This window comes from Protopterus annectens, chromosome 2.part1 (assembly GCF_019279795.1).
Source record: "Protopterus annectens isolate FY-2018-M chromosome 2.part1, PAN1.0, whole genome shotgun sequence".
Taxonomy (NCBI): domain Eukaryota; kingdom Metazoa; phylum Chordata; order Ceratodontiformes; family Protopteridae; genus Protopterus; species Protopterus annectens.
Genome location: NC_056729.1, coordinates 1,200,582,622 through 1,200,610,336, shown reverse-complemented (window position 1 = coordinate 1,200,610,336; position 27,715 = coordinate 1,200,582,622). Strand labels below are relative to the sequence as shown.

The following is a 27,715-nucleotide window of genomic DNA, read 5'->3' as shown; positions in this document are numbered from 1 at the left end:
TGTACAAGTTTGAGCATCATTCAGTGTAATCTCACTGGGGCGGAATGCATAGGCTTCTTTAAAATAAAATACTAACTAGAGGTTGATGATCAGTTTCAATCTGGCTAGCTCAACCATAAATAAACTTCAAACATGGAATCACAATCGCCGAAAATTCTTTCTCAATTTCAGCATATTGCATTTCAGTTTGGGTAAGAGTTCTAGATACATAGGCTACTGGTTTGCCCTCTTGAAGAATAACTGCACCAAGACCAAATGTTAAAGCATCACAGAAAAGAATTACTGGCTTATTGACTTCATAGTAACATAAAAACACTACTGAGCCTTCAGTTTGAATTTCTTCACCTCCATAAGCAACAGGTTTCGCACAACTGGCCAAATTAAGTTGCTCACCAGCTCTCACTTTAGCAAATGCTTCTGCTAACATAACATTACTCTTTGAACCAGTGTATAATTTGAGCTCAGTGTGTTTACCATGGATCAGGATAGTACAAAACACTTCACTCTTTGGCAGTAAGTCTACTGCATTGATCCTTTTCACCAACTACTGATACACCATCTGCATAGAAAGTAGGGTTGCAGCTTACTATATGATCACCTTGCATTTTTAAGTGCCTTTCTTTGTAATTGAGTGAGGTTCACTTGATTTACAAAATGTTTCCATTGTTTACACTTTTGTGGCATTGTTGACTAAATGCTAAGCACTTTTCTGTTTTAGACCCATGGCTGTCACCACAGTTGCAACAGTTAACAAAGCTCGACTTCGGATTTGCTGAGTCACTCTTGTATTGCACTGAGCATGCTCATTTAACTGAACTAGTCTTCGAACTTGATGGGTTTTTCCTGCTACACCCGCAGGAGCTGCGGCTGCAATGTGCTTAAGCCTCTTTCTGCTAGCCGCATGCGGCATGTTGTTTACATTTGCTTTAGAGCCTGTTGAAACCATGCTCTTATCACTTGCATGCATACTTGTGTGCTTTTCTGTAACTTCATGGATTTGACAAATCACAATAGCTTTACTCAGCGTTAAATCGCTGTCACGAAGCAAAATCTTTCTCACAGAAGTACTGTTAATACCACACACAAGCCTGTCCTTTATTAACTCCTCTTTTAATTCACCAAACCTGCACATTTTAGCTTTGTTTCTCAGATCAGTAATATAAGCTGTAAATGTTTCTCCTGGCTTTGCATCTGTTGTGTAAAACAAATGCCTCTGTAATCTAGCATTTGTCTGGGTGGTTGCACATTTCCCTGAATTTACATTTCATACACTCTGGGTCTTCCCTTGTTTCAGCCTGTACAACAATAAGACTGTTTTCCCCCTTTCCTTCATATACTGCTGGTGCATGCACAAATGAATGTTTTCTTTCAATGGCCTCTGCCCCAGCTAGGTTTAGCAAAATGAATGCCCTGGTGTGCGCATCTTTGTCAGAATAAGCAGCTTGTATGAAAATATTGTGCTCTTGCTAAAATATTCTCCAATTCTCTGCAATAGTAATGTCTTTCAGCTTTTCCTGGTTAGGGGTCACCACAGCGGAACTCCGGTCCGCTCATGATTGGCAGTGGATTTTTACGGTGCCGAGTTGCCAGCCCGACGCCCAACCTTCAAAGAAGGCGCACCTATTCACGCCTGCACATACCTGCATGTCCTTAACATCACTCAACCACGGGGAGGACATGCAGACTCCACACAGAAGGCACTCCAGCCGAAAATTGAACTGGAGAACCTCTTGCTGTGAGGCAACAATGCTAACCGTGGCACTTCCAATTCTCTGCAATATTCTGATCAAATACAAGTGGACCTGGTCTTCCAAATGCCTCTGCCATGTTAATACATGTACAAGTGAAGGCTTTTGCAAGTATGCATGAACACACACACTTTGTGCCAGTACTTGAAACTATAACCAGTAGCACAATAAGCCTCTGACGAACAACTCTGCAAAATACTTTGCAAAATAAGCCTCTGCGGCACAAGAACACTCTTGAAATCACTGTACTCTGAGAAATCACCTCTTAGTGTAAGAAACTTTTCAAAGAAACTGCACTGTGCAAATAAACTGGGCAGAAGAAGCTCAGAGTAAGAAACATTTTGAAATAACTGCACTTTGTGAATAAACAGTACACAGCACAATGAAAATCTTCTAAAATGCCTGTGCTTTGCTAAATAGCTATTTACAGTGCAAAAAACAGGCAGTAATGGCAGCCCTTTGCAAGTAGACACACCCAGCATAAGAAACTTTTCGAAATACCTGTATTTTGACTGCACTTCATGAAATAGTTGCACTTTGCACACAATAAACTCTTCAGAATAAATGCACAGTAATAAACGTACACTGTAAGTACTTTTACACACTTTGAAATACTTCGAATAACTCTAGATGTTGTGTAGTCCTATCTCGCCTACATTGGGTTCGGAGCCGAATATCGACTCGGCCTATTTACTAGCTCGAAAGTCTTTGATTGGCTGGGCTAAGATGGTATCCCACAATACACTGCTCCACATCCCCAGATGTTGTTTGCCACTTGTAGAGCTCGGACGTGGTCTCGACTTGGCTGTGGCTAAGTATTGCTAAAACCTTTCTCCTGTGAAAACTTTTGCTGATTGTTGTTATCCAAATAGAGCTTTAGCTTGTTGCTGCGTTAGTGTTTTGTGAGTTGAGTGTTTTTGTGTGTTGTGGTATCCCTGACTTCCCTCGGGCTAGGTCCGTTTCAGTTAGAGGATCTAGTCCTCCATTGTGGTGTTTGTCTGGCTGTCGTTTTTGGTGCGTTGTAGTTTTTTAAGTGGAGAACCATTTTAGTTAGAGGTTCTCCCGTGTGCCTTGGTTGGTTGTTGTACTTGTGTTGACTCTCAGTCTCTGTGTTAGAGGTTCCCACTTTTTGTCAGTAGCAGCTGCTATGGTTGTTGGCCTTAGAATGTCTAAGGAGCAGAAAGAGCATAAGCCCTCGGGCTTTAAAAAGTGTACGAAGTGTGCTTATAAGATGTCCATCACAGATGGACACTCGGTCTGTGTTTACCGTCTTGGAGCCATCCACCTACAGGAGTCATGCAGTTTCTGCCACACCTTTATTCCTCTGGTGCTCCAAGAGAGGAAAAACAAATTAATCCTAAAGGGACTGCTAAAACCGTCCTTTGAGGAGGACTTAGGCTCGGCTCCCAGTCGAAGTCTAAATCCTTAAAATCCAAGAAAAGGTCTCCGGCTCCATCTGTTGCTTCAAAGCCACCTTCTAAAATCACTATTGTTGAGTCTGCTTCCTCGGCTCCACCGTCATCGGGGCCGCAGGAGGTAGCTGTGTCTAGTGAGTCTGCATCCGCTCCGATCGTACTGGAACCAATTCGGAGCCGGTCTCCAAGTTTGAGGCAGTGTTCTCCAGATAGGAGGTCTAGGTCTCCATCCATCTCCAAGTCCTCCAGGCTTTCCGATTTTGGATGTAGATAGGGTGGTGCAGAGGCTCCAACAGTCGCCGGTGTTGGCCAAACTTTTCTCGGCTCCTACCCAGTCGGCTCCGGAGACGGCTCCTAAGGTTGTTTCTGCTATTCCTCCTCCGAGCGCATCCTTGTCGTCGGAGCCGGTAAGCTCTGCTCCGAGGGACGTTCCTGCACTGGCTCCGATCCCCCAGCGGGGTTTATCTGTGCCTGCATCGGCTCCGACCTTGTCTGTTCTGTCCACAGGGTTCGAGACTCTGGTTTCCTCGGTCGGGCCCGAGGGGGATGCCTCTGAACACCCTTCGGTTCCAAGCCTCCCTCTCGGTGCCTCTGCTGTGGGGACACCGGTCCCGGTCATAGCCTTGGAGGGCGGTCGGTCCTCCTATTCGGGAGGTCCCGCCTTTGAGGCTATGCGTAGTGCGCTGGCTAGGTCAGCTACTTCTCTCGGATCGGTTCTACCTTCCCCCACAACACCGGCGAGAGCTTCTGACGCCCACCTATCCTTGGACAGCAGAGCGCCAGGGCCTAAGGATACCCTCACAAGCGGTCCCCTTCTTTCTGAGGGGGCCCTCGGAACCTGTGCCTGAGGAACCCCCCAGAAAGAAATTGTGCAAGAGGAAGCACATAGACTCCCAGGACGAGTCCCTCACTTCCGATACTGACCTCGAGGAATCAGAGGGGTCCCCCAAGTCTTCCTCCGAGGACGTTTCGTTCTCCGATATCCTGGAGATCCTGAAACAGAGGAGACTGGCCCTCCAAAACCCCCTCCGAAGAGGAGTCAGTATTCCTTAAGGCTTTTGGCGCTCAGCCCTCCGCCTCCTGGGTGTCTCCACCTTTCGACGAGCTCCTTGACCTTATTTGTCGAAGGGTGTGGGAGAGTCCTGACTCTGTGGAGCCTGTTCCTCGACGTCCCAACAAATTTTTGTCCGCTCCCCAAGGAAAATAATTTTTAACTAAGGGAGTCCCGGTAGATGCTATGTTGGTGGCGGCAGCCACCCAGAAGGAAGTTGCTGAGTCTTCTTCGGTCCATCCTCCTAACAAGGAGGTCTAGGACTATGGACCGGTACGGGAAGCATACCCTGTCTTCAGCTACCTTTACCTTGTGGTCGCTGAATTATTTGTCTCATTTCACGCGGCTCCAGAGAGATCTCCTTAAGGAGTTAGGAGATACTCCAGCGGGTAACGTACCTGAGGTGGTGGCCCAGACTGTCAACGTTCAGCTCTCTACCCTCAACTCCATCGCTAACTCATCCATGCGACTTATTTCGTACGTGGCTGAGGGAACGAGTAGGGCGGCTAGCTCAGGGGTGGCCCTCAGGAGGCAAGCCTGGCTACGCCTGTGTCACTTTGCAGAGGCCTTTAAATCTTTCTTCACTGATTCCCCCTTTGATGGTTCCTCCTTGTTCGGGAAAAAAGTGAGACACCCTCACCAGGTGCAAGCAAGAGGGAAAGACCTTGTCTGTCGCCGTAGGAGTCCGTTTTTCCCTCTCCGTCGAGACCTTATCCCAAGGCTCAGCGAGGGGGAAAGATGTGGTTCAAGAAATCACAAAGGCCTTTTCCTGCCGCACAAGGTGAGACCCCCTCCCGAGGCAGGGGAGGGGGGTCATATTCAGGGAGATGTCGCCCCAGATGCAGAGGGGGCCCCCGCAATTCTGGGGACCGCGATTCCTTTCGTGGTTCCCCATACTCTCATTCCTGAGGGTTTGCCCGACTGTGCTTCTCCGGAGCCAGTCGGGGGTCAAATTTCCCGGTATCTGGAAGCCTGGCTCAGCATCACCCAGGACCAATGGGTATTGGGGATAATCGCCGGAGGTTACACCATCCCATTCTACTCCGCACCCCCTCTCGTCAAACGGATCCCAGACGTTCCACCCAGTCAAAGGGATCAAGCAGCATCAGAGGTTTCTCAGCTGCTAGAAAAAGGAGTCATCCAACCAGTCCCCCCAGACCAGATCGGATTAGGGACTTACTCAAGATTCTTTTTGGTGCCGAAAAGAACGGGAGACCTGAGACCCATTTTGGACCTCAGCCAACTCGGTCATTACGTACGCAAGTCCAAATTCCAGATGGTCACGCTACAATTGATTCTCCCATTGTTGGGAAAAGAAGTATGGATGGGCTCCATCGACCTGAAGGATGCTTACTACCACATCAAAATGGACAGAGCATCCAGATGTCATCTACGCTTCCAGCTGGGAGCCAGGCATTTCCAGTTTCGAGCCCTGCCCTTTGGTCTCACCACAGCCCCCAGGGTGTTCACCAAGTCATGGCAGTGGTGACGGCTCACTTAAGACGTCAAGGATTCCAGGTGTTTCTGTACCTGGACGACTGGCTCCTCTCCGCCCCCACCAAGCATCTACTTCTTCAAAACAGAGATACTACCATCAATCTGTCACCAGTTAGGCATTACAATAAACTGGAAAAAATCTGCCTTGCTACCCTCACAGCATGTCTCATTTATAGGAGCAGAATTGGACACTATTCAATTCAGGGCATTCCTACCACTGGAGAAGGATCACGGGGTTACAACAACAGGTTTGTATGATGATGCCTCTGAGACGTGTGAAGGCAAGGCTAATTCTTCAATTACTGGGGACAATGGCGTCTACTATCATGATGGTCCCGTTAGCGAGGTTACATATGAGAATCCTGCAATGGCTCCTATTCGGCCAGTGGTCCTTTCAAAGACTACCGCTATCCCATCCAATCTTAATCACAGGCAAATGCAAGCATGACCTCAGTTGGTGGCTATGCACCAACAACTTGAATGTAGGAAAACAGTTTGTACCACCCAACCCGGCAGCCACAGTGACCATGGACGTACCACCCAACCCAGCAGCCACAGTGACCACGGACGCCTCCCAGATAGGGTGGGGGGGCATTATCTCAGCAAGATGGTCCAAGGCACGTGGCAGGAGCATGAGATAGACTTGCATGTAAATATCCTGGAGATGAGGGCAGTGCTTTTTGCGTTGTAGGCACTTCAGGATGTCCTCCCTCTAGGGACTATTGCAATACACTCAGACAACATATCAGTAGTGTGGTATCTCAACAAGCAAGGAGGAACCCGATCTTACCCTCTGTGCAGGGAGGCCATAAGAGTGTGGAATTGGGCAATAGCTTCCCAATGGTCCTTGGTGGCAACGCACATCCCGGGGAAAACCAGTGTGATTGCAGACAGGCTAAGCAGAGCGATCCTCATGCCCTACAAGTGGTCCCTGAACTGACGGGTGGCGGAAAGCATATTCAGCAGATGGGGTCAGCCTTGCTGCGATCTGTTTGCCAGTTCCCTCAATGCGAAATGCAGCAGCTACTTCTCGCTGACCCCCCCACCGGGGGAATCTCCAGGGGGCGCTCTTGCGCACAATTGGCCCTCGGGTCTACTTTATGCTTTCCCTCCATTTCCCCTTATCTCAAGGGTGATTCAGAAAGTGCTATCCTTGGGAAGCAGGTTGATTCTGATCGCGCCACACTGGCCTCGTCAAATATGGTTCCCCTTCCTTCAACCTTATATTGTGGATACTCCTTGGATTCTGGACCCTCGTCCGGACTTGCTGACATATGTCGGGACAGTTCCACCCCTCCCTGGGGACCCTCTGGCTGACTGCCTGGTTACTCCACTTCCATCCGTAGTCAGATGTCATGATTTTTCTCCAGACGTGGTCCATATTCTTTCGTCCTCTCATAAACCGTCCACTAGGAAGATCTACTCTAGTAAGTGGAAAGGGTTCTCTATATGGGCCCAGTCCAAAGGTATTGACCCCTACACAGCCCCCATCGATTCTGTTTTGGAATTTCTGTCTGCTTTGTTCTACCAAGGGTCTGCCTCAGCCACCATCAAAGTTCAGCTGGCGGCTATTTCAAATTTTCATGTAGCTTATGAACCTAGCTTAATGGCACACAGACTGTGTAAAGCATTCCTGAAAGGCACTCTTCTGCTTCGTCCCCCTGTATCTCAAACTGTTATGCTCTGGGACCTCAGTTTCGTTCTGCAGGCTCTCACTCTCCCACCCTTCGAACCTGCGGCCTCCTGCGACTTAAAATTTCTTACATGGAAATCTGCCTTTTTGATAACTATCACTTCAGCTAGACTAGTCTCAGAAATCTTGGCCCTATCAGTGAAGCCCCCATATTTGATATTCCATAAAGATAGTCTCTCTGAGACCAAATCCGTCCTTTCTTCCCAAGGTGGCTTCCTTATCTAATATTAATCAGTCCATTGAACTGCCGGTCTTCTTCCCCAATTTTTCCAACAAGGCAGAGTACCCGTTTCATCTGTTGGATGTTCATAGACAATTGTGCTTTTATCTACATAGGACAAAATATTGGCGGAAGTCAGACCAGCTCTTTGTTTCGTTTTCAGAGAATCGCTTGGGGTCTGCGGTTTCCAAGGTCACCATCTCTAGGTGGATAGCTGGTTGCGTCTCCTTTATTTATCAGGCAGGGGGAAAGAGTCTGCCCTTTCCAATCAGAGCACATTCTACAAGAGCTGTTTCTACTTCCACAGCCTTTCAGGCTAAGTTATCGATGGATGATATATGTGCAGCTGCAATGTGGGCTTCTCCTCACACGTTTGTCTCCCATTACAAATTGGATGTGGTGTCCAGGGGCAGATCATCTTTTGGCTCCACAGTGCTCAGGAGTATTTTCCATTGAGCCACCCAGGATGTAGGTGCTAGGGACGCTGTCCCACAGGTGAAGAATGTAGGCGAGATAGGACTGCATAACATCAGTAAGTTATGTACTCACCATAACGTTAGATGTATGTAGTCCATCTCGCCTTACATTCTTCATTACCCTCCCACCGTCCCCCAGGCCTGGAGGATTTGGAGGAACACCATGTCCTTCTCGTATTGCAGAGTCCCTTTGGATAATTTGTTGGACCTCGTTGTTAAGGGTGTGTGTGTGTTTGGGTGATGTATACTATACTTCTGTTGGCAGCAAACTAGATCTGGGGATGTGGAGCAGTGTATTGTGGGATACCATCTTAGCCCAGCCAATCAAAGGCTTTCGAGCTAGTAAATAGGCAGAACCCACAGGTGAAGAATGTGAGGCGAGATGGACTACATACATCTAACGTTATGGTGAGTACATAACTTACTGTTATGCTCTGAATAGCTTCAATCAATGCAAAATAGTAATTTATGCCAAAACATAGTAATTTGCAAAAAACATGCAGTCACTTTGCTTTATTTATGCTTAATGTGCCCTTTTTGCCCATTTAATCTTTTTATTGTGCTCATTTTGCTCTAATCATGCTCGTTTTACTCTAAACATGCTCATTTTGCAATTCTGAGGTAACTCTGAACCTCCTATGTGCTTTTTCTGATAATCATTTTATCAAATATCTTAACTGCGAACATTTTGTTTAATTAATGAGCTTTTTTGTACCTTTTCTTTGCTTAATTGTTTCAGTGCTATTCGTTTACCTAATAATGTGTTCTATGCTCTTATAATGCTCCATTTTTATCTTTTTAGTAAAATCATTTTGCAAGTTTTCATTACCTTTGATTAATTTCTGGCCCTTTTTTGCTTGCGATTCTCTTAATTTACCTTCACTGTTAACTCTGCACTTCGTAGCTCTGAAAAGCAGTCTCTGGAATCCCGGTTCTGACATGTCACTCGTCTAGTCAGGATAAAACAGACAAACAGTTGTGGGTTTGTTAAAGCAGCTTTATTATGTTCAAACACATCAGGATTGAGGCTTAGTAACTTTAACTTAGATAAACTTATAAACAAATTGCTTATCTCTCTCATACATGCTCACAGTCTGGCTGCACTCTCAAAATGACACTGACACTAGCATGTGCTTGCTATTTGTATGCATGTGCTGTCCTTGGAAATGCTTCTTAAAGGTACAACACACATACGCATTCTACACTGAGAATTGTAAATTCCTGTTTAGGTACCCGGCTGCAGACCCAGCAGTTATTTCTGTAGCTACAGATAAACCTTCTAGGATTCTTCCTTCCTCTGATATTCTTCCATCAGACAGAGTGGAACCCCGGAGAGACTGGGTAAAAAGGCCAATACATCAGCCACCTTTGCTTTCAGGGCCATTAATTATCAGACGCAAATGACAAAGTACTCCTTAGAGCTTTTGTCTCGGGCATCTAGTGCCATTGCAGATCTTCCAGAAAAGCCTTGGCTTTGTGTACCCTGAGAGCTTCCTCCTTGGTAGCAAAACATTCCGTTGAATACAGCTATGATGTTGCAAAGGCTTGTGCCGGGGTAGCTGCTACTGGTTCAGTTAGAAGATTTTCGTGGCTCAGGCTGCAGCCCCTTCAGGAGGACTTCAAATCTAAGTTAATGGATGCACCACTAGACAATTCAGCCTTATTTGGTAAGGGAGCAGCTTCCTTACAAAGTCCCTACAGGAAAAAAAAAACAAGGCACTCAACGAGTTGACAGATTTTTGTTTCTCCTGTGCCCAGGTTTCACAGGAATTTCCCTTCAAAGCCTGTTTTCATCTGTAGCTCCATTCGGCACTCCTCCAGTAAGTCTCCTGGAGGAGGCAAGAAACAGCAGAAGCCCAGGAGTTCTGAGCCATCCTCACAACAAAGGCAATCTTTTCCTGACAAATCAAGGAGTCTGTGATTACCCTGCAGTTGACCCCCTTTCCCTTTGCCTGTCCAGTGCTCACATGGTCTGGGAAAACATCATCCAAGGCACTTGGGTTCTTTCCATAATCAAAAAAGGATATTTCATGGTTTGATGGTTTGGCAGTCCACCTCCACCTTCGGGGCATCCCTCAACCCCCCCCCCCCCCGAGCAATTACCCCTCTTCCAAAACTCCTTTTGGAGCTTTGGCAACAGGGCGGTATTCAAAAGGTTCCTCAGTCCTCAAGGGGAAAAGGCTTCTATTCAAAAATGTTCCTGGTACCCAGAAAGGATGGCCCCTGGAGACCAGTACTGGATCTGTCCCATCCCAGCACTTTCCTAAAGGTTCCTACCTTTAGAGTGTTACTTTTCCAAACATTATTTCCCCTTATCCTTCCACAAGGTTACATGGCATCTCTAAATGTAAAAGATGCTTTGGCTTACCTTCACATCCACATTCACCCCAGGTTCAGGAAATTCTTGTTTTTTTCTGTGGGTTCCTGGCATTTTCAATTCTCTGCCGTGCCCTTTGTTCTTTCTACAGCACCAAGGGTATTCACAAAATGCCTGGTTCCAGTGATGGCCCACTGCAGACTTTTGGGCATCCAGATTTTCCCATACCTGGATGATCTGCTTTTACCCAGCTTCACATACTCTACCCAAAACTTGGAGACCACTATTTCCCTCCTCGAGAAACTGAGAGTCACCATCAACTACAGGAAGTTGGTCCTCACTTCTTCACAAGATCACATTTTCATTGGTTGTCAAATACAGACAGACATTGCGAGAGTGTCGCTTCCACCTCGGAAGGTGCAGGACCTTCCATCCTTCTTTCACTCCCTTCTCCCCTCAACTCGCATCACAGTCAGGGAGTTCCTCAAGGTGCTGGTTTTCAAGGCTTCTGCCATTCCCATGCTACCAGTGGGAAAATTTCACATGAAAAAATTCCACTCGTTCCTCAGATCAGTGTGGACCCAGCTTTCTCACCACTAGAATACCAAGTCCCCCTCATTCCTTGCCTAAAGAGGGAACTACTCTGATGGATCCATCTTGCACTCTTGGTATGCTGAAGAAGCTTCTGTTGACTGATGGATCCATCCGATAGCCTTAAACCAGGTCTACCCCTGCATCTTCCCATTGCAGTCCTAGAAATCAACACAGACACATCAGATGTGGGCTGGGGAGAGGCCTTGGGCAAATTTGGACCCCCTCCCAAAAATCAGAACATGTAAACATTGGGGAAGTGCGAACATTGCTACTAGCTCTACAAGCATTTCAACCTGTCCTTTGCCCAGGCCCTCTGTAACTGTTCACAGACAACATGACCTTACTCTGGTATGTGAAAAAGCAGGGGGGACCAAATCCTATTTCCTGTACAGGTTAGCTTTTCTGGGATGGGAATTTCTCGCCCAATACCACATGACTGGGCAGTGTACAGTCCCTCCAAAATCTCGTGGCATACGTCTTAGTCATATCCCTGACTCAGTCCCTTGAATGGATGCTTCACAAGGATGTGTTCCTGGATATAGTCCACCAGTGGGGTATTCCTCAAATAATTTATTTGGCTCCCCCCTGAACCGACAACTTCCAAGTTTTGAGCCAGAGTCCCAGGTCCTGTGGTTAGGAAAGTAGACGCCCTCTCCTTCTATTGGATGGGGATGTTTCTGTATACATTCTCTCCCCTTTCTCTAATACCAAAGGTCCTGTTCAAGATTTGACAAGACCAATCAAAAATCTCGCTGATTATTCCCTTTTGGCCAAGACAGCACTGGCTACCTACCCCTCCATCTACATTTAGCCAAGGGCCTTCACTGCAAGTTATCCCACAGAGTGGACCTACTCACAGAGAATAAAGGATCCCTAATACAACACCACCTATCAATGCTGCAACTGACACTGTGGGTGATAGGATTCTAATCTCCTTCAGACAGCTATTCTCAGAGGACGTGCACAGGGATTTTGCTGGAGGCCAGAAAACCCAGTACAAGAAAATCTTGCCTTTCCAAGTAGAAAAGATTTTCACTCCGGTGTCTAAGAACCAAGGCCCACTGATAGTGGGAATCCCAGTAGTTATGTCTTAGTTGTGTGAATTGCTATTTGCTGGCTTGGCTTACTCCTCTGTAAAAGCACGTCCATTATTTCTGCTTGTCTGCCTCTTTCTCCCCCTCTAGCATCCAGATTTGAGGTGAAACAATTTCTTAAGGGTGTCCTTTACATTAGGCCTCCCAGGAAATCTGTTCCTCTTCCTTGAGACCTTAATTTTTTCTTGGAAAAACTGACCCAGGCCCCTTTTGAGCCTGCATCCTCAGCCTCCCTCAAACATTGCTCTTCAAAAACTATTTTACTAGTGATCTTAACCTCAGCCAGTAGGGTCTCAGGGCTTCAAGCCCTTATGGCAGTGCCCCCCCTTCTTTGTATTTCACAGGGATAGGGTATCCTTGAGAACAAATCCTGTATGTCAAAAGTGGTTAATGAGTTATCCCTTAACCAATCCATCCAGTTACCTATCTTCTTCCTTTCTCCACAAAACCACAGTGAGAAGGTACTACACTCCTCAGATGTACACAGACAACTTAGGTTTTACCTGGACAAGACTAAAGCTATCAGGAAATCTGATCAGCTATTTGTGAACTTTCATCCCAGGGCTCTGGGTTTACCCATTTCCAACCAGACTGTTTGTTTCTTCTTGGATTTCAGAGACTATTTGCCCGTCTTACACATTCCATGAAAGAGACTCCCTTCACCAGTGAAAGCCCACTGTGCCATTGCTGTGGTTTCCTTTAAGGCATCCTTGAAGTAGCTCTATCCATGCCTTTATCAAGCACTACAAACTGGATGGCATTTCCAGATTCAGAGATGGCTTTACCAAAGCCATTTTATATGGCTTCATTGATAGCTCTTCTGCTCCTTCCCCCTCCCTTCCTTCTTGAGCTTTAGCACTCTCCCTCAGGTTAAGAATACTGCAGCAAGTCAATAGAAGGACATAGAATAGTTGTGTAAAGTCTTGTCATAACCATAGATGTCCTCCTCTTCATTGCTTCAGTAACCCTCCCAACCCCGGTCTATTGTTCTACTTGAATGTGTTGACCTTCTATATCCTTAGTCTGGCATTCCTCTTGGGGCATTCTGTCCTGAGGATGGTATATGTGTACATTGCTTTTATGACCTATGTCTGACGGCAGCTTATGTGCGACATCCCATGTACCCTACAGTAATAGACTTTTTTGTATACTGGACAACGTCGGGTCACCTTCAGGCAGGAGATCCCTCAGGTTAAGAATACTGCAGCAGTGAAGAGAAGTATATGTATGATTATGGAAAGATTTTTATACAACTATTCTTTCTCATTGCCTGGATGCCAGCAATACCACTCAACTCCCTGATGTGTGCCTGGATTGACAGCCACTCCAGATGGTTCTTACTGTAGGAGATCTAAGGGAAGAATTCTCACCTCTAAGGAATGAATGGGATCGAGTCTGATAGAAGCTGGCTCACTAGTCAACCGGTAGAAGAGGGAAGTGCCTAAGGGAAAAAAAGTGCCTGTAAACAGTCTCAGTGGTTAACACATTGCATCTTTTTTTATGTCTTTCCATATCACCATTGCAGTATTCCTTATAGTAGAGATCCCTTTCCAAGAGTTGCCCGTCTGTCCAGTATACCAACGCCTTAGATTGTAATAGGGACATCGTATGTCACATGTATCACTATCCTCAGAACTTCTTTGCCACCAGTCCAAATGCTATTTTCAGTTGTCTGTCTGAATGCTTGTTTTTTCTGTTAATTGCCAAGTGTTTTTTTCAGATAAGTGCCCTTTTGTTTTTTTTTTTCTGACTTCACTTCTGGTTGTTGGTTTCATGTCATCCAGAAAGGAGAAATCCTAGTGTGGGAGACCGATTCCCCATAAGGACTGTCATGAGCAATGTTTATCTCTGAACCATACACCTTGTCGTATTTGTCAGGTGTTTGTTCCAAAAAGTGTGCATAGTAGTCTCTCCTCTTTAGCCATTTACGTAGAGAACCAACATCTTCAGTTGCTGGCTCAGAGTACTGTGGTGGAGTCATCCTCCGGACCGAAGGTCAGCCATCCGAAGAAAACTACCAAGAAAGCTCGGTCAGATTCTTTGGCTATACCACCTACACCAGATGTCTCTCTAAGCTGTTGAAAGCCTGGAGGACTGCCCAGCTTTTCAGTTGAATTCCTCATCTGCAACCATTTCAGAGACTGGCATGAATCCAGCTTCTCACACAAAGAGGAGAGACCGATGTTTATTTTGGATGTTCAGGTTGAAAGGCGGCTGACTGTTTCTGAAGGGGCTAGTAGTGTTCCACAAATCTTTGTTAGGGAGGAGATTGCTACTACGCTTATTGAATGTAGCTAGGGTCTGAGCCACCTAAAATATTTAGGTCTGACATCCCCTTGAAAAAGGAGAAAACTAAGCATATTTCTCCTGCTCCTAAGGACCCTCAGCATGAATGGCAGAATTTCACACACGGTTTGTTTAATGCCCTTATGGCTTTGACGCCCACTCAGGGGGTGTCTTTTTCCTGCTCTCCCTTGGTCTTCTACTCCTCTTAAGAGGCTATGGAGCAGGTTTCATCTGAGTATGTCGAGTATGATGAAGAATCCTTGACTTATTCCTCCCAGATTTCCTCTCCTTTAGACTGTGGCTCTGAGGAAGAGGACTCTAATAGTTCTGATTCTCCTTTTGAGGATACTTCCTTTGGAGATGCAATTTCCAGTATGATGGAGTTTTTAAGTGGGATTTTTCCCAGGTCTCAGATGTCCAGCAGAGGTATTATGATCTCCTTCACATGGAATCTCCCAAGCACTCTGCTGTCCCTCCTATTCTTGCTGTCTTGTTGGACACTTTTTCTCCAGCTTCTCAATCTCCTGACTCCCAGTCCCCTGCTCTTAAAGATAAGGCTTTATAAAGGTGCCTGATGATTACAGATACCTTTACAATTGTTCTTGTACCGGGGCTTCTGTTATTTCTGTTTCTTCTGATAAACCATTTAAGATTTTACCCTCTACGTAGCTGTTCCCTTCTGACAAGGACAGCAGAACCATGGAGAGGCTGCTGCCGTGGCCTTTTGGGCTGTGACTTACCAGACCCACATGACCAGATATGTTTTGGCTCTTCTCTGTCTCAGGCTTTTCAGGTATTTCAGACCTTCCGGACTCTGAGGGGAAGACTTCTGCTCTTTCTTTGTTAGGGTCCTCTTCCCATGTAGCTTGCTATTAATGCAGATATGATGCAGCTGATGTCTTTTCTAGAGCTGCTTGATATTAAGGCTAAGTTGATGGATGCTCCTGTAGGTAGTAAAAATCTCTTTGGTTCCACAACAGCTGAGCTTTTTAAGTCTCTTCAGGAAAAGGGTAAGGCTGTGCAGGAATTCAAATATATTTCTTACCCCTGTTCCCAAATTTAACAGGAATTGCCTAATAAACCTGCCTTTGTCTGTAGGCAGTCTTGCCCTCCTCCCAAAGGTAAAAAGGGTGGTATGAGGTCTCCTGCTAAGTCTACTCAGTCATACAGCTCAGAAGTCTCATTTTCCAGGCAAGCCAAAGCTCTGTCTATCTCCTTTTCCCACTACCCACTCACTCACATTCCCCTCTTTCTTTCCCTGTCCCTTCCAAACTGATTAAGGATCACTCAGGGTTCTTGGGTTCTAGCCATCATTTGTCATGCGTATACTTGGTGTGGGAACGCCCCCCCAATTGAACATTCTTCAATCTCCTCCGGAACAGCTGCCCTTTTTTCCAGATGTTATTTGGAACCTTTTATCTCGAGGAACAATTCATGTAGTTTCGGCTTCTCAAAAGTGGAAGAGATTTTTACTCCAAAATGTTTCTGGTCCCCAGGAAAGAAGGCACCTGGAGACTCGTTCTGAATCTCTCTCATCTCAACACCTATTTGAAGGTTCCTTCCTTTCAGATGTTGTTCCTTCAAACCTTGTTTCCTATTATTCCTAAGGCTTTTCTAGTTTCTCTGGATCTCAAGGATACCTATCTTCATATCCTGATTCATCTCCTTTTCAGGGCATGTTTACATTTCTCTGTTGCTTCCTTCTATTTTCAGTTCTCTGCTTTGCCCTTTGTGGGCTGTCTACTGTCCCAAGGGTCTTCAAATTCCTCGCTACTGTTTGTGTTTTGCAGGTTGAGAGGAATACAGATATTTCCTTGTCTGGATGACTTGCTTTTTCAGGCTTCCTCTCCAGAGGTTTTGCTTCAGCATCTTCAGTATGCTGTCTGTCTCCTGCAAAGCATAGGGTTTACAATTTCCAAAAATCCTTCTAATTCATCAGGGTCACGTTTTTCTTGGGTGCAGGCTGCAGACTGTTCCAGTGCTGGTATGTGTGCCTCCTCACAAGGCTTTAACTCTGATTGCTTTCTTTCAATCCCTTCTTCCTCTGGCCTCCATTACTGCCAGGGAGCTTCTAAGTGCTTACTCTGGCCAAACCTCATATGAGAAAGCTCCAGTTGGTTCTTAAAGTCAGTCTGGCTTCAACGTTCTCATCCTTTAGATTTTCTGATTCCCCTTCTCCCATGCCTCAAGCTGGAGCTACAGTGGTGGATTCCTTAATTGTCCCTAAACCCAGGGCTTCCTTTTCAACCTCCTGTCCCTGCTCAGGAACTCCCTTTAGATGCTTCAGACACCGGGTGGGGGACTTCTTTCGATCCTCTGAAAGTTCATGGTCTTTGGTCTCTGTCAAAAGAAGGACCATATCAATATCAGACAGGAGAGCTGCTCTTCTGGCCCTTCAGGCCTTTCATTCTTTTTTTTCCTTCCAGGGCCCCTCAATCTTCACAGACAAGACACAGGAATGTGGTACATCAACTGGCAAGGAGGAACAAGGTCTTAACTCTTGTGCAGATTAGCTGAAGTTTAGGGATCTAGCTATGCGGTTTCAGATGACTCTTCAGGCTGTTATTTCTTTAGATCAAAACTTTGTGGCAGATTCTGTGAGAAGGTCTGTAACACAAACTCACAAGTGCATGCTTCACAGAGATGTGCTTTTGGACATTGTTCACTAGTGGGGTACTCCTCAAGTAGATCTTTTTTGCCTCCCTTCTGAGCAGACAACTTACTCTTTCTTGCACCAGACTCCTATGTCCTCTGGCTTGGAAGGTGGATGCCCTATCTTTTTCCTGGAAGGGGATGTTTCTTTATGCCTCCCCCCCTCAACCTTCTTATACATTGGATCCTGTTCAAGATAAAACAGGATGCTCCCAAAATCATGGTGCCCTTTTGGCCCTGACAGCATTGATTCCCTATTCTGCTTTTAGTTAAGGTCAGTCATCACAGGTTACCTTACAGGGTGGGCCTGCTCGCACAAGACTAGGGGTCTCTCATCCAGCCTCACTTGTCCACTCTTCAGCTAACACTGTGGGTGATAGGGGCTTGATCCCTTTTAGGCACCTTTTTTTCTGATGAGGGTTGTAATCCCTTTTAGGCACCTTTTCTCTGAAGACATGCTTTTGGTTCTGCAGGAGGCCAGAAAACCCAATACCAAGAAAGTTTTTGTCCAAATGGAAGAGATTTTCTATTTGATGTAAACTGGATCCACTTTCTCTGGAAGCTGCTTTTGGTACTGTCTTATTTGTGTGAATTGCTGAATGCTGGGTTGGCTCACCTGTCAGCTACTTTTGCTGGTCTGCCTTTGACTCCTCCTTTGACTTCTAGATTTGAGGTCAAACAATTTCTTAATGGCATCCTTCATATTAGGCCTCTCAGGAAACCTAGTCCTCCTTACTGGAAACTTAATTTTGTCCTGGAAAAATTGACTCTGGCTCCTTTTGAGCCTGCAGCTTCAGCTTCCTTGCAGAATTGCTCTTGGAGGTCCATTCTTTTGGCCTTTACCTCAGCCAGGTGGGTGTCTGAGCTGCAGGCCCTTATGGGTGTTCTTCCTTTTTTGGTTTTTCATAAGGACAAGGTTATCTGTCTGTACTAATCCTCCTTTTATGCCCAAGGTGGTTAATGAGTGGTCTCTTAATCAGTATATTCATTTGCCCACTTTTTTCCCTTTTCCGCAGTCTTCTAGTGAGAAGATTCTTCACTTTGGATTTGCACAAACAACTCTGATATCCAAGCCATTCATAAATCTAAGCAACTGTTTGTTTCCTTTTATCCCAGGTCTTTAGGTTTGGCTGTTTCTAAGCAAGCTATTTCATCTGGATATCTAAAGCCATTTCCTTTTGTTACTGGCTTCATGGGAAAAGCCTGCCTTCTTCTGTTAGGGCTCATTCTACTAAGGCTGTGGCTTCTTCTGGTACTCTCTCTTTCAGATGTTTGGATACTAACTCCATTCTTGTATCAGCTACTTGGACTTCCATGCATACATTTACCAAGCACTGCAAGTTGGATGTATTTTCTAGGGCTAGAGCCAGATTTGCCAAGGCTATCCTGCATGACTTTCTTCAGTGCTCTGCTGATCCTTCCTCCTCCTAACTTTCCTCTTGAGCTTTTGTGCTCTCCCTAATATAAGGAATACTGCAACAGTGATATCAAGGACATAGTACAGTTCTGTAGAATCTTGCCATAACAGTAGATGTTCTTGTCTTCACTGTTGCAGTATTTGCTCACTTCCTCCTTGATGCACATTTCTCCTTTTTCCTTGGATTGTTGTTCCTCCTTGGGCTTTTCAGTGCTGAGGATGGTACGTCTACGTCACCTTTATGTCCTGCGGTGTGCACAGGGAGCATAAATTGTGACGTACGACATCCATATTATAACCTAAGGCTTTGGTATACTGGCCAGATGTGGAGCTACCCTTGGCAGGGGATCCCTACTCTAAGGAATATTGTAACCGTGAAGAGAAAAACATCTACTATTATGGTAAGATTTTACATAATTGTACTCTGTCATCATGGGAAAAAGCTAGAGGAGCACATGAAGTCCCACAGCACCAGAAGGCCAGCAGCTAGTATGCATTTTCTTAAGGGTGTGTACGTTTAGCCTGTGTTGGACACTGCAGCCTGTATTTTTGAACACACCCTTTCCAGACACTGCGGGCTAGGCAGTGTTTGCTATTGACATTATACAGGGCATATTATGGTCCAGCATGGCAGTCCTACCACCGTTTGTTCATGTTACATACACCTTCTCCCCTTTTCTGTCAAGGGGTCCATGGCTGGTTATACCTGGATAGACTTGAGGAACCCAGGTTCTCCAAGTCCTTGGCCATGATGTCATCTTTAGGGTTTTAGGTTGAATAAGACTTGGACGTTTTTTTTTCCCAGGCAGTGTACTGACATCCCTGAAAGGTGAGTATTCATCAGCCTGGAAAGTGAAGAGTGCTAAGCTTTGTAAGTTGAGCCAGACATCAGTCTTTCTATGGCAGAAGACCCAGTAGTCAGTATTACTACAAAAGTGGTATGCTCAAGCAACTACTATGAATGGTAGGTTTCTACACAACTGTGCTATGTCGTCTCCCCTGATTGGAAGACATGAATTAGTCAGTGGGGACATGTGCTCTGATCATCAGTGGTTGAGACAGATGCACAAAAAGAAGGTGAGGGTTGGGGGGGACAAATGCTACCTAGAGGCAGACTCTTTTAAAGTCAGTAACCTTATATAAGCATAATTGTGTTAATGTTTTTCTCCTGTTGAAATTCTTTTATTTATCAAGGAGTAAGCTGCCAACCATCTTAAATAGTTTTGGGTTGGGGTCCAGTAGTTAAACCTATGCTCAAGATGCAGCTTCCCACTTTCCTTCCCTTAACAGATATGTGGGGTAGTTACTTAGCAGTTTTTGATTCTTTTATACTTTAACCCCTTTAATATATTTCCTTTCGTACATTTTCTCCACCATTTAAGTCACTGAATTAAGTTTGTGAATTCTTTGTTAATGCATTCTTGTAATCTTCTTCCCTGGCTAGTGATTTGCCCTTCTTTGCCAGTTTACTAAATTAATCTTCCTATACTGGACCTATAAGTTATTACTGAAGCTCAAACCTTGCTCACCGACAGCTTTATGCTTCAGTTTCCCAAAACTGCTTCTCTGTCTAGCAACTATTCTGTAAATGCTTTGCTTTTCTGTTTGAAATGTGTGGGCTGTTCTGTCTCCCCATTACCTAAATCTGTTTTGGGTGTGTTTGATATTCAGTATATTGTGTCCGTATGTGTAACCATCACTGTATCTTAATGACTATCACGTAATCATTGCTGTGTCAATTTCTGCAATTTATTCTACTAACTATAGTTTGACATTGTTTTTATGTTGTATTGTGAAGTTTTCCTTCCCATACCTCCACTAAAATTTGGTTTTGTCCAGTAAACCATATTTAACAAGAATGAATGGAAGTTGCCGCCTGTGTATCCAGTGATCAGTCAGTTCAGTTCCCATTATTAAGTTATAAAACATGGAGTGTGTGTTCTTTGTATTGTAGGTGATCTTGAACATTTTGGATAATATACTGCTAGAACAAACAAATTCCCCAGTCAAGCTGTCTTCTTTCATTTTTCCAAACTAAGATGCTTGTTAGCTAAGCAAACAGTTTGTTGGGTTAGCTGACTGTATTCTTTAACAGATGCACCTCTGACTAACATACGTTTCAAACTTCTATATATTTGCTTTGTATTTTTGGTCTATCACAGCAGCACCCATGTAAGGTACTCTGATCTTAGAGGGTTACGTGCAGTAGGTACACAACCAACACATCACCCCCACAGACTCTCGTCTGGTTAATAAGGGCATCCTGAGAGTGTAGCAACTGCCTTATGTACACAGACAACCACCTACTACTGCCACCTAGGAACACAATTTGCGAGAGATGCAGTTACATTAGGAACCCAGAGTCCACGCTGTCTCCCTCACAAGCCATTATGTCTGGCACTGAGAAGGTTGTCAACACAATCACTACACCTCAGACACCATCCACACCTACACAACACACACCCACGTATGTGGAGGTCTTCAGTAAAAACATACCCAAACAAAGGAGACCTCAGAGGCAAAAAACATGCAATCTCCACAGCCCTCCACACCACATACCATGCATAGTTCACACACCTGTGTCTTACAACCACTAAGGCTTAACCATAAACCCAACATATTAGTCATAGGGGACTCCATTGTGAGACATACAGATGTGCCTCTCACCAGACTGGATAAGGAGAAAGTCACAGTTGTCTGTCAGGGGCCAGAATCCGCCGTATCACACACGCACTTAAGTCGCTCAACAAAAGATACTGTTATGACTCCGTTATAGTCCATGCTGATGTGAATGACTTGAGACATACTTCCCTGGACTGTATGAAGAGAGACATGACTGAACTCGCTGAATGTGTCCCAGGCAGGTATGTTCCTAGCCTTAAGCAGCATTCTACAGTCACCCAGAATGATGCCTCAATACAAACAGAAAATGATTGACTTTAACAATTGGCTTAGTTTCTGGTGTCATTCCAGGAGGATCCAGTACCTGACAGCCTGGGAAGATATGATGAACAGACCACAATGCTTTGCCGGAGATGGCCTGCATCTGTCCCACTTGGGCCTCAGGCTTCTGGCAAAGGCACTTACCATGCTTTTTTAGAAAAAGTGATGAGGTTAAAACTACCAACACAAAATTTTCAACAAAACCCAAATTAAAGGTCTTACTGCTAAATGCTAGGAGTCTAAACATGAAACTGCACTCATTGCAAGCATTCTTAATCCTCAAAAATGTTGACATCTGCGCAGTCGCAGAAACCTGGTTCAAAGCTGCAGAGAGCACCTCAGCCATACCTAGTTACTCATCCTATCATACATTCAGACCCCCAAACTGTGGGTAGTAAAGCCGAAGGAGGTGAAGTTTCAATATATATTAAAGACATACAGACCTCCAGGCTAGTTGGACAGTATGATGCACAGGAGACACTCCAGGTGCAGTTAACCATTGACAAGACCCCTATACAAATCATAGCTAGCTAACGGCCCCCCAAATCTGTCTCAAGATACCCAAACTGCCTATCTAGACCTCTTTGAATCTATCAAGATTCAGCCCTTTACCCTGATCTTGGGTGACTTTAACTACCCAAACATAGAATGGAAGAACTACTCATGCCAGAACACAAATCCCCAGAGATTCCTCGATTTTTGTCAATGCAAATGGTTTGGAACAGCTAGTCGATACCCCCACAAGAGGTGATAATATCTTGGACTTGGTATTAACCAACATGAGTAACCACTACAGCATCCCTACAGTGTCAGCCTCCCTTGTAAGATCCGACCATAAAGTGGTCACGTTCAAAGTCACCATATCCCCCGACCCCCCCCCCCCCTCACAGCTAGGGTTAGACTTCTCCAAAGTTGATTACAGCCTCCTGAGGGATGGTATAAACAGCTTCACAGCCCACTCCCCCTCTCTAGGAACTGGCAGCAGTATCCAAAACTGTACCAAATTACTATCCGAACATTTATATAGATGCAAGGAATCAGGAATACCTGACGGGACTAAATCATCCTCCGCAAGGAAGAGTAAACCTGTATGGTGGACATCTGCAGTAAATAAACTCTAAAACAAAAGAAAAAAAAATGCTGTCCAGGACCAAGAAGGAGCAGGTGCCCAACTGGAAGCAATCTCTCCTTAGCCTAGACAACCAAGTAAGAGCACTACTGAAATCCTCCAAAGCAAACTTCGAGTCCAAATTGGCCACACCTACTAGAGACACTCATAAGGCCTTCTTCACATATGTCCGTAATCTCAAAGGTACCACCCAGATCTGTTCAGAACTGGTGGTCAAGGACACCACATATACAAATGCCGTAAATATAGCAAACTTGCTGACAGATTCAGCAAAAATTTCACCCCTCCCCCCCCCATCAGTAAATCGGGACATTCCCAGTACCTGCCCCCTTCCCCTTATATCTAGGGATCAGGTCATCACTGCTCTCTCAAATGCAAAAAATATGGCCTCCATGGGACCCTATAACATCCCAGGCTGCATCCTACATAAACTCAGGCAGGAACTTGCAGCACCATTAGGTGCCCTATTCAACCAAAGTCCGAGTACCGGCTTTGTCCCAGCTGAGTGGAGACCGCCACTGTCATCCCTTTACACAAAGGTGGAGCATTCACCAACCTGGGAAATTATAGACCCATCAGCCTATCTAGCCTGATCTGTAAGGCCATGGAATGGATTATAATGGACTTCATTAACAAAGACATTGGCAATCTCCAAACACTCATTCCCACACAGTTTGTCTTCATCAAGTGAAGGTCATGTCTGTTAAATCTGGTCGACTTTTTTGAGACAGTCAAAGCCATGGACGAGGGGAAGGCAGTGCACACTGCCTACCTTGACCTGGCCAAAGGCTTTGACACTATTCCCCACTCAGGCATAATAGTTAAACTCTGTCAAGTAGGCATCAATTCGTATGTTACCAGATGGGTAGCTAACTGGCTCACTGATGGAACCCATCTAGTCAAAATAGGGGAAGCCACCTCAAGCAGTAGACCCATATTGACTGGCATACCCCAGAGTTCAGTCTTAGGGCTTCTATTATTTGGGATATACTTTTCTGAGGTGCAGGTCAAAACCAGTGGGCTATGGCTGGACCACATTTGCAGATGACTGCAAGCTGGGCACCGTTATCAATTCCTCTGGTGATGCGGACATCCTCCAAGAGGATCCCACGCAAACAAATGACTGGTGCCAGAAACCTGGCCTCAAGCTAAATACAAAAAAATGTATTATCTCCTTTGGGGAGAGTAACGTCCCCACAAATTATCACATTAATAATGTCCTAAGCATGCAGTTAGTCACCTCTCTCTCTACTCTGTTTCATACAGACTCCTCAGAGGTGACCTCTGCCTGGCATACCAAGCAATCTCGGACCCCGTCTTGATGGGACTGTTGCATATCCGCAAGTCAAGTTCCACTCAAGTAACCCACACATGTGGCCTCAACCTGGTGTGTGACATTAATAGGACTTATTGGCAGGACAAATTTATGTCCCAGAGACTCCCCATCTGTGGAATAGACTCCCTCTCCATGTCAAGCAGAGTACCTCTTTACCCTTTTAAGTGCAACCTGGATAACTGGATGGGAAATAGAAAATACATCCCTGAGATTCCACCCATATCCCTGCTGGATAGGGGCATTGGGTGCTGATTTGTCTATACATGGGTTAAACTCTTGGCTAGCCTTATAAGAGCCTCAGGGTTAATAGCCTAGTAACTTCCTATGATCAACTCACACCCACTTTTATTTTATAAGCATATTTGCAGAAAAGAAATAGGATCATAGGAGACTACTATGCTATTGACCCAGAGGTCATTTTAAGCCTAGCCATTTCAACCCACTGTAATACCTTGGAGGTACTAGTCCGTACCCACAATTGCATTTAGTGATGACTGCCCATGTCCAAGAGGGTTGTGGACACTATCCCCAGTAAGAATTTATGGTGCCCCATCCTTTCATCCAGGTTCCTCTTGAACAGTGTCATAGAGGTACTCTGTTTCACATGAATCGGTAGCCTGTTCCAAAGACGTGTCAGTCGCTAGAAGATAGTTATACCTCCAGCATGTCCTATTTAAGTTCCAGGCCATATTTAAGTCCCTGAAATGAGTAATCCTAGACCCATTTGATTTGCAAAAAATGCATTAAGTTCATTAGGTTTGGGTCTTGGGTTGCTGTGTAGGTCAGGCGTAAGTATCCCCTAAAAAGTCTGTATAATACAGAGTATAGTGACAGGGATTTTAGTTGGTCTGTGTAAGGCACATGATGGAAGCCCTTGATCTTTTTTGTTAGAAACCTCTCTTCTCTCTAATTGTTGTAGGTGCTTAGTACAATAAACACCGAATGTGGACGTTGTACTCAATTATGGGCCGGATAAATGCCAAGTATAGGGGGTTATAACTTCTTTTGCTCTTGTGGCAATGCCTTAGCTAATCAAGTGAGATACATGGAAAGCTTTCCTTACAAAGGTAGACACGTGGTGGTTGAAGTTAAGGTCACAGTCAACCTGTGATCCCAGGTCCCTTACCACTTCATGGGTACTTAGGGTATTGTTATTGATTTGATATTGTGAACCAACTAAAACAAACGAAACTAAAAAAAATATGTAAACCCACGTTACCTCTAATGCAAGAGGTTTTAAGGAATCACACAGTGGAAAGTCTAGTTTGGCTAGATTTTTCTTTTAGTTTTTACTGATTGGTTTGTCTGTGTGACCATGTTACTCATTGCTTTAGTTTGTTAGTTGGGATATTTTGCAGACACCCTAATGGTTATGGACATCAGCTGGGTATGACAAAGCTGTTTCCCCAAATATTCGCCAAACAATCCACTTATGCTGTGCTGATGAAGTCATAAGAAGGCCAAAACATGCATGTCCACATCTAATGGGGTTTGGCTTTTTTGGCCTGAATTTGTCCATAAGAGACTTAAAGGTAAAAAAAAAAAAAAAGTCATGGACATTCACAACTGCCATGTAGCTGAAACATCTGATGTCCTTAATGGGTCATGTGCATATATCCCATGTAACCTCTAATGCAAGAGGTTTTAAGGACTCACACAGTGGGAAGTCTAGCATGGCTAGATTTTTTTTAGTTTTTACTGATTTGTTTGTGTGACCTTGTAACTCATTGTTTTAGCATACCTATACTTATGGGTGCATCATAAGGGAAAGTATTAAGTACATTGCAAAAACTAGAACTTTTGATCAGCTGTTGCATGAAGCTGTAGTTTAACCTTTGCTTGGTTCCTTTTGAATTTCTCATAATTTTGTGTATTTTATCCTTCAGAAGATGCATGGTAATAAAAGACATTTTATTCTAGCTCCTTTCTAAGTTTATATGAGCAATATTTAAAAATTGTTCCTGTTTTGGGGGCTTTGTTCCCCAGTTATTTTTGGCTTTGTCCAAGTTTGAGAGCTATGCTTCAAGTTTATTATTTTGATTGCAGTGTTTTGCTGCAGTTTAGCCAGCGACATACTGTTATGTCTTATACTAAGTGCTAGATAGAAATACTGAGTGCAGGTACCGTTCTAGCATTATTCTTAATTTCTTTTGGAATCCTGTCATGACTTCCAGTAGCTCAGTAAAACTTTGATAAAATGCATTTTAATCACATAATAACAGTGATCATTGTTGAAATGTGGTATAAGCCAAATCAGTAATTTCCAGTTCAGAGTTTTGTGCTTCACAGAACTTTGGTTTCTTGTATACCATTTTGGTGATCTAACCATGTAATGTGTGAGCACTTGTTTATTTTTGAGATGGTCTTAAATGCTGCCCTTCAGTAAAGTGGTAGAATATGCTGCAATCTAATCCCTGTAACCAGTCAATTCATAAATTTTAAATTGATTAAACATTTGACTTGTCTCCTTTTACAATGCTGATTAATTCAAGAATATTTTATTTTTCTTTGCAACATAGCCCAAGAAGAAGAAGAATATTTCAAAAGATACTTTTGGAACAACATACGGCAGAATTCACATGCAGAAGCAGGACCTGAGCAAACTTAAAACCAGGAAAATGAAAGGACTAAAAAGACGGAGAGGAGAAAAACATTCAGATGAAACACAGAATTTTAGCCCTAAGAAGGCAAAGGTGGACTAAACAAACTAAAGTGGATTTGTTGAACTTCAGAGACAAGTGCAAGGCATTTAAGACATCCAATTGCTGTGTTGTAGTGGCTGAGATGGCACCTATGAGATGGCTGGACGTTACATCATCATAAAATCCACTTGCAAAAATTTTAACTTCAGAGGCTTATTTTAATATTTAAAAAGGAGAAATCTCATAACTGTTTTGAGATGGTGCTTTTTATTTGGATAGTATTTCTTGTATACCTCACTTGAGAATTTAGTAATTCCTCTGCATGTATATTGCATAAAAATGTGGCTTCCTCAATTTCATTGTTGAGAGATGATTCCTGAAATTATAATACCTGGCATCAAAATCTTATCTTTAGTCAAAGATAACATATTTCCAATGTTTTTTAATCGGGGACACTTATGCGCTTACAAACACTGTATGCATGCCTAATGGGAAGAGGTTGCTTTTTTTCACGTCATCCATCCTGGCAAAATCCTAGTGCCAACATTCATGTTAATGTAATGTGTGAAACAAGTTATGATGGTGACTTGCACTGTACACAGTACTTTGTACAATCTGCAGTGTTGTCAAAGATTTCCTATCAGACTTTTGTTTATGTAACTCTGATTTGGTGTGGTAATTTAGTTTTCACTTGAAGCAAATAGGCAACTTTGTGCTTGGATCAGAATGTGGTGTTTTTTTCCTTTCTGTAAAAAAAATGCTTTCAGTGAATTCCTCAGGTGAGAGAAACGCATTTTAATACACTAATTGCCCTTTATTTGGAATGTCAGGCAAACCTAGAAAGTTGTCTTGAGTTGACCACTGTAGTCTTTTGCACTGGCCAGCATGTCATGTTAATGTGCATGTTACTGGTACAGTTCTCCCCTGCTAGAAAATGTTTTACTTTTCAGCACATACACTATGTCCAAGGGATGGCTAGTAAGGACTGGAGTACCAAGAGATGCTTATTGTGCTACTCTCTGTAGCATGTCTTTACTTCCTGGGATGTCCTGACTACAGGTTGCCCAGCAGGCTGTCCTGACTTCTAAAGGTACCTTCTTCCCCAATGCTTTCTATGACTCCCTCCCACTGCCATGGAAAGACATTGCTGAAACAAAAGAAACGTTTGCTAAAGCCATCTTTTGATCCATCTTGCCTTGCAGTTC

The 27,715-nt window shown here is 44.3% G+C and overlaps 1 protein-coding gene across 1 annotated transcript in view; it reads left to right on the top strand.

Moving 5' to 3' along the window:
- The window catches only part of RPF2 (ribosome production factor 2 homolog), a 651,328-nt gene extending 624,091 nt beyond the window's left edge, over positions 1 to 27,237 (top strand). Inside the window, exon 10 of the mRNA XM_044062732.1 lies at positions 26,388 to 27,237. Within this exon, the coding sequence (XP_043918667.1) occupies positions 26,388 to 26,570 (183 nt within the window). The 3' untranslated portion in view covers positions 26,571 to 27,237. The remainder of the gene's footprint in view (positions 1 to 26,387) is intronic.
- Positions 27,238 to 27,715: the final 478 nt, after the last annotated feature.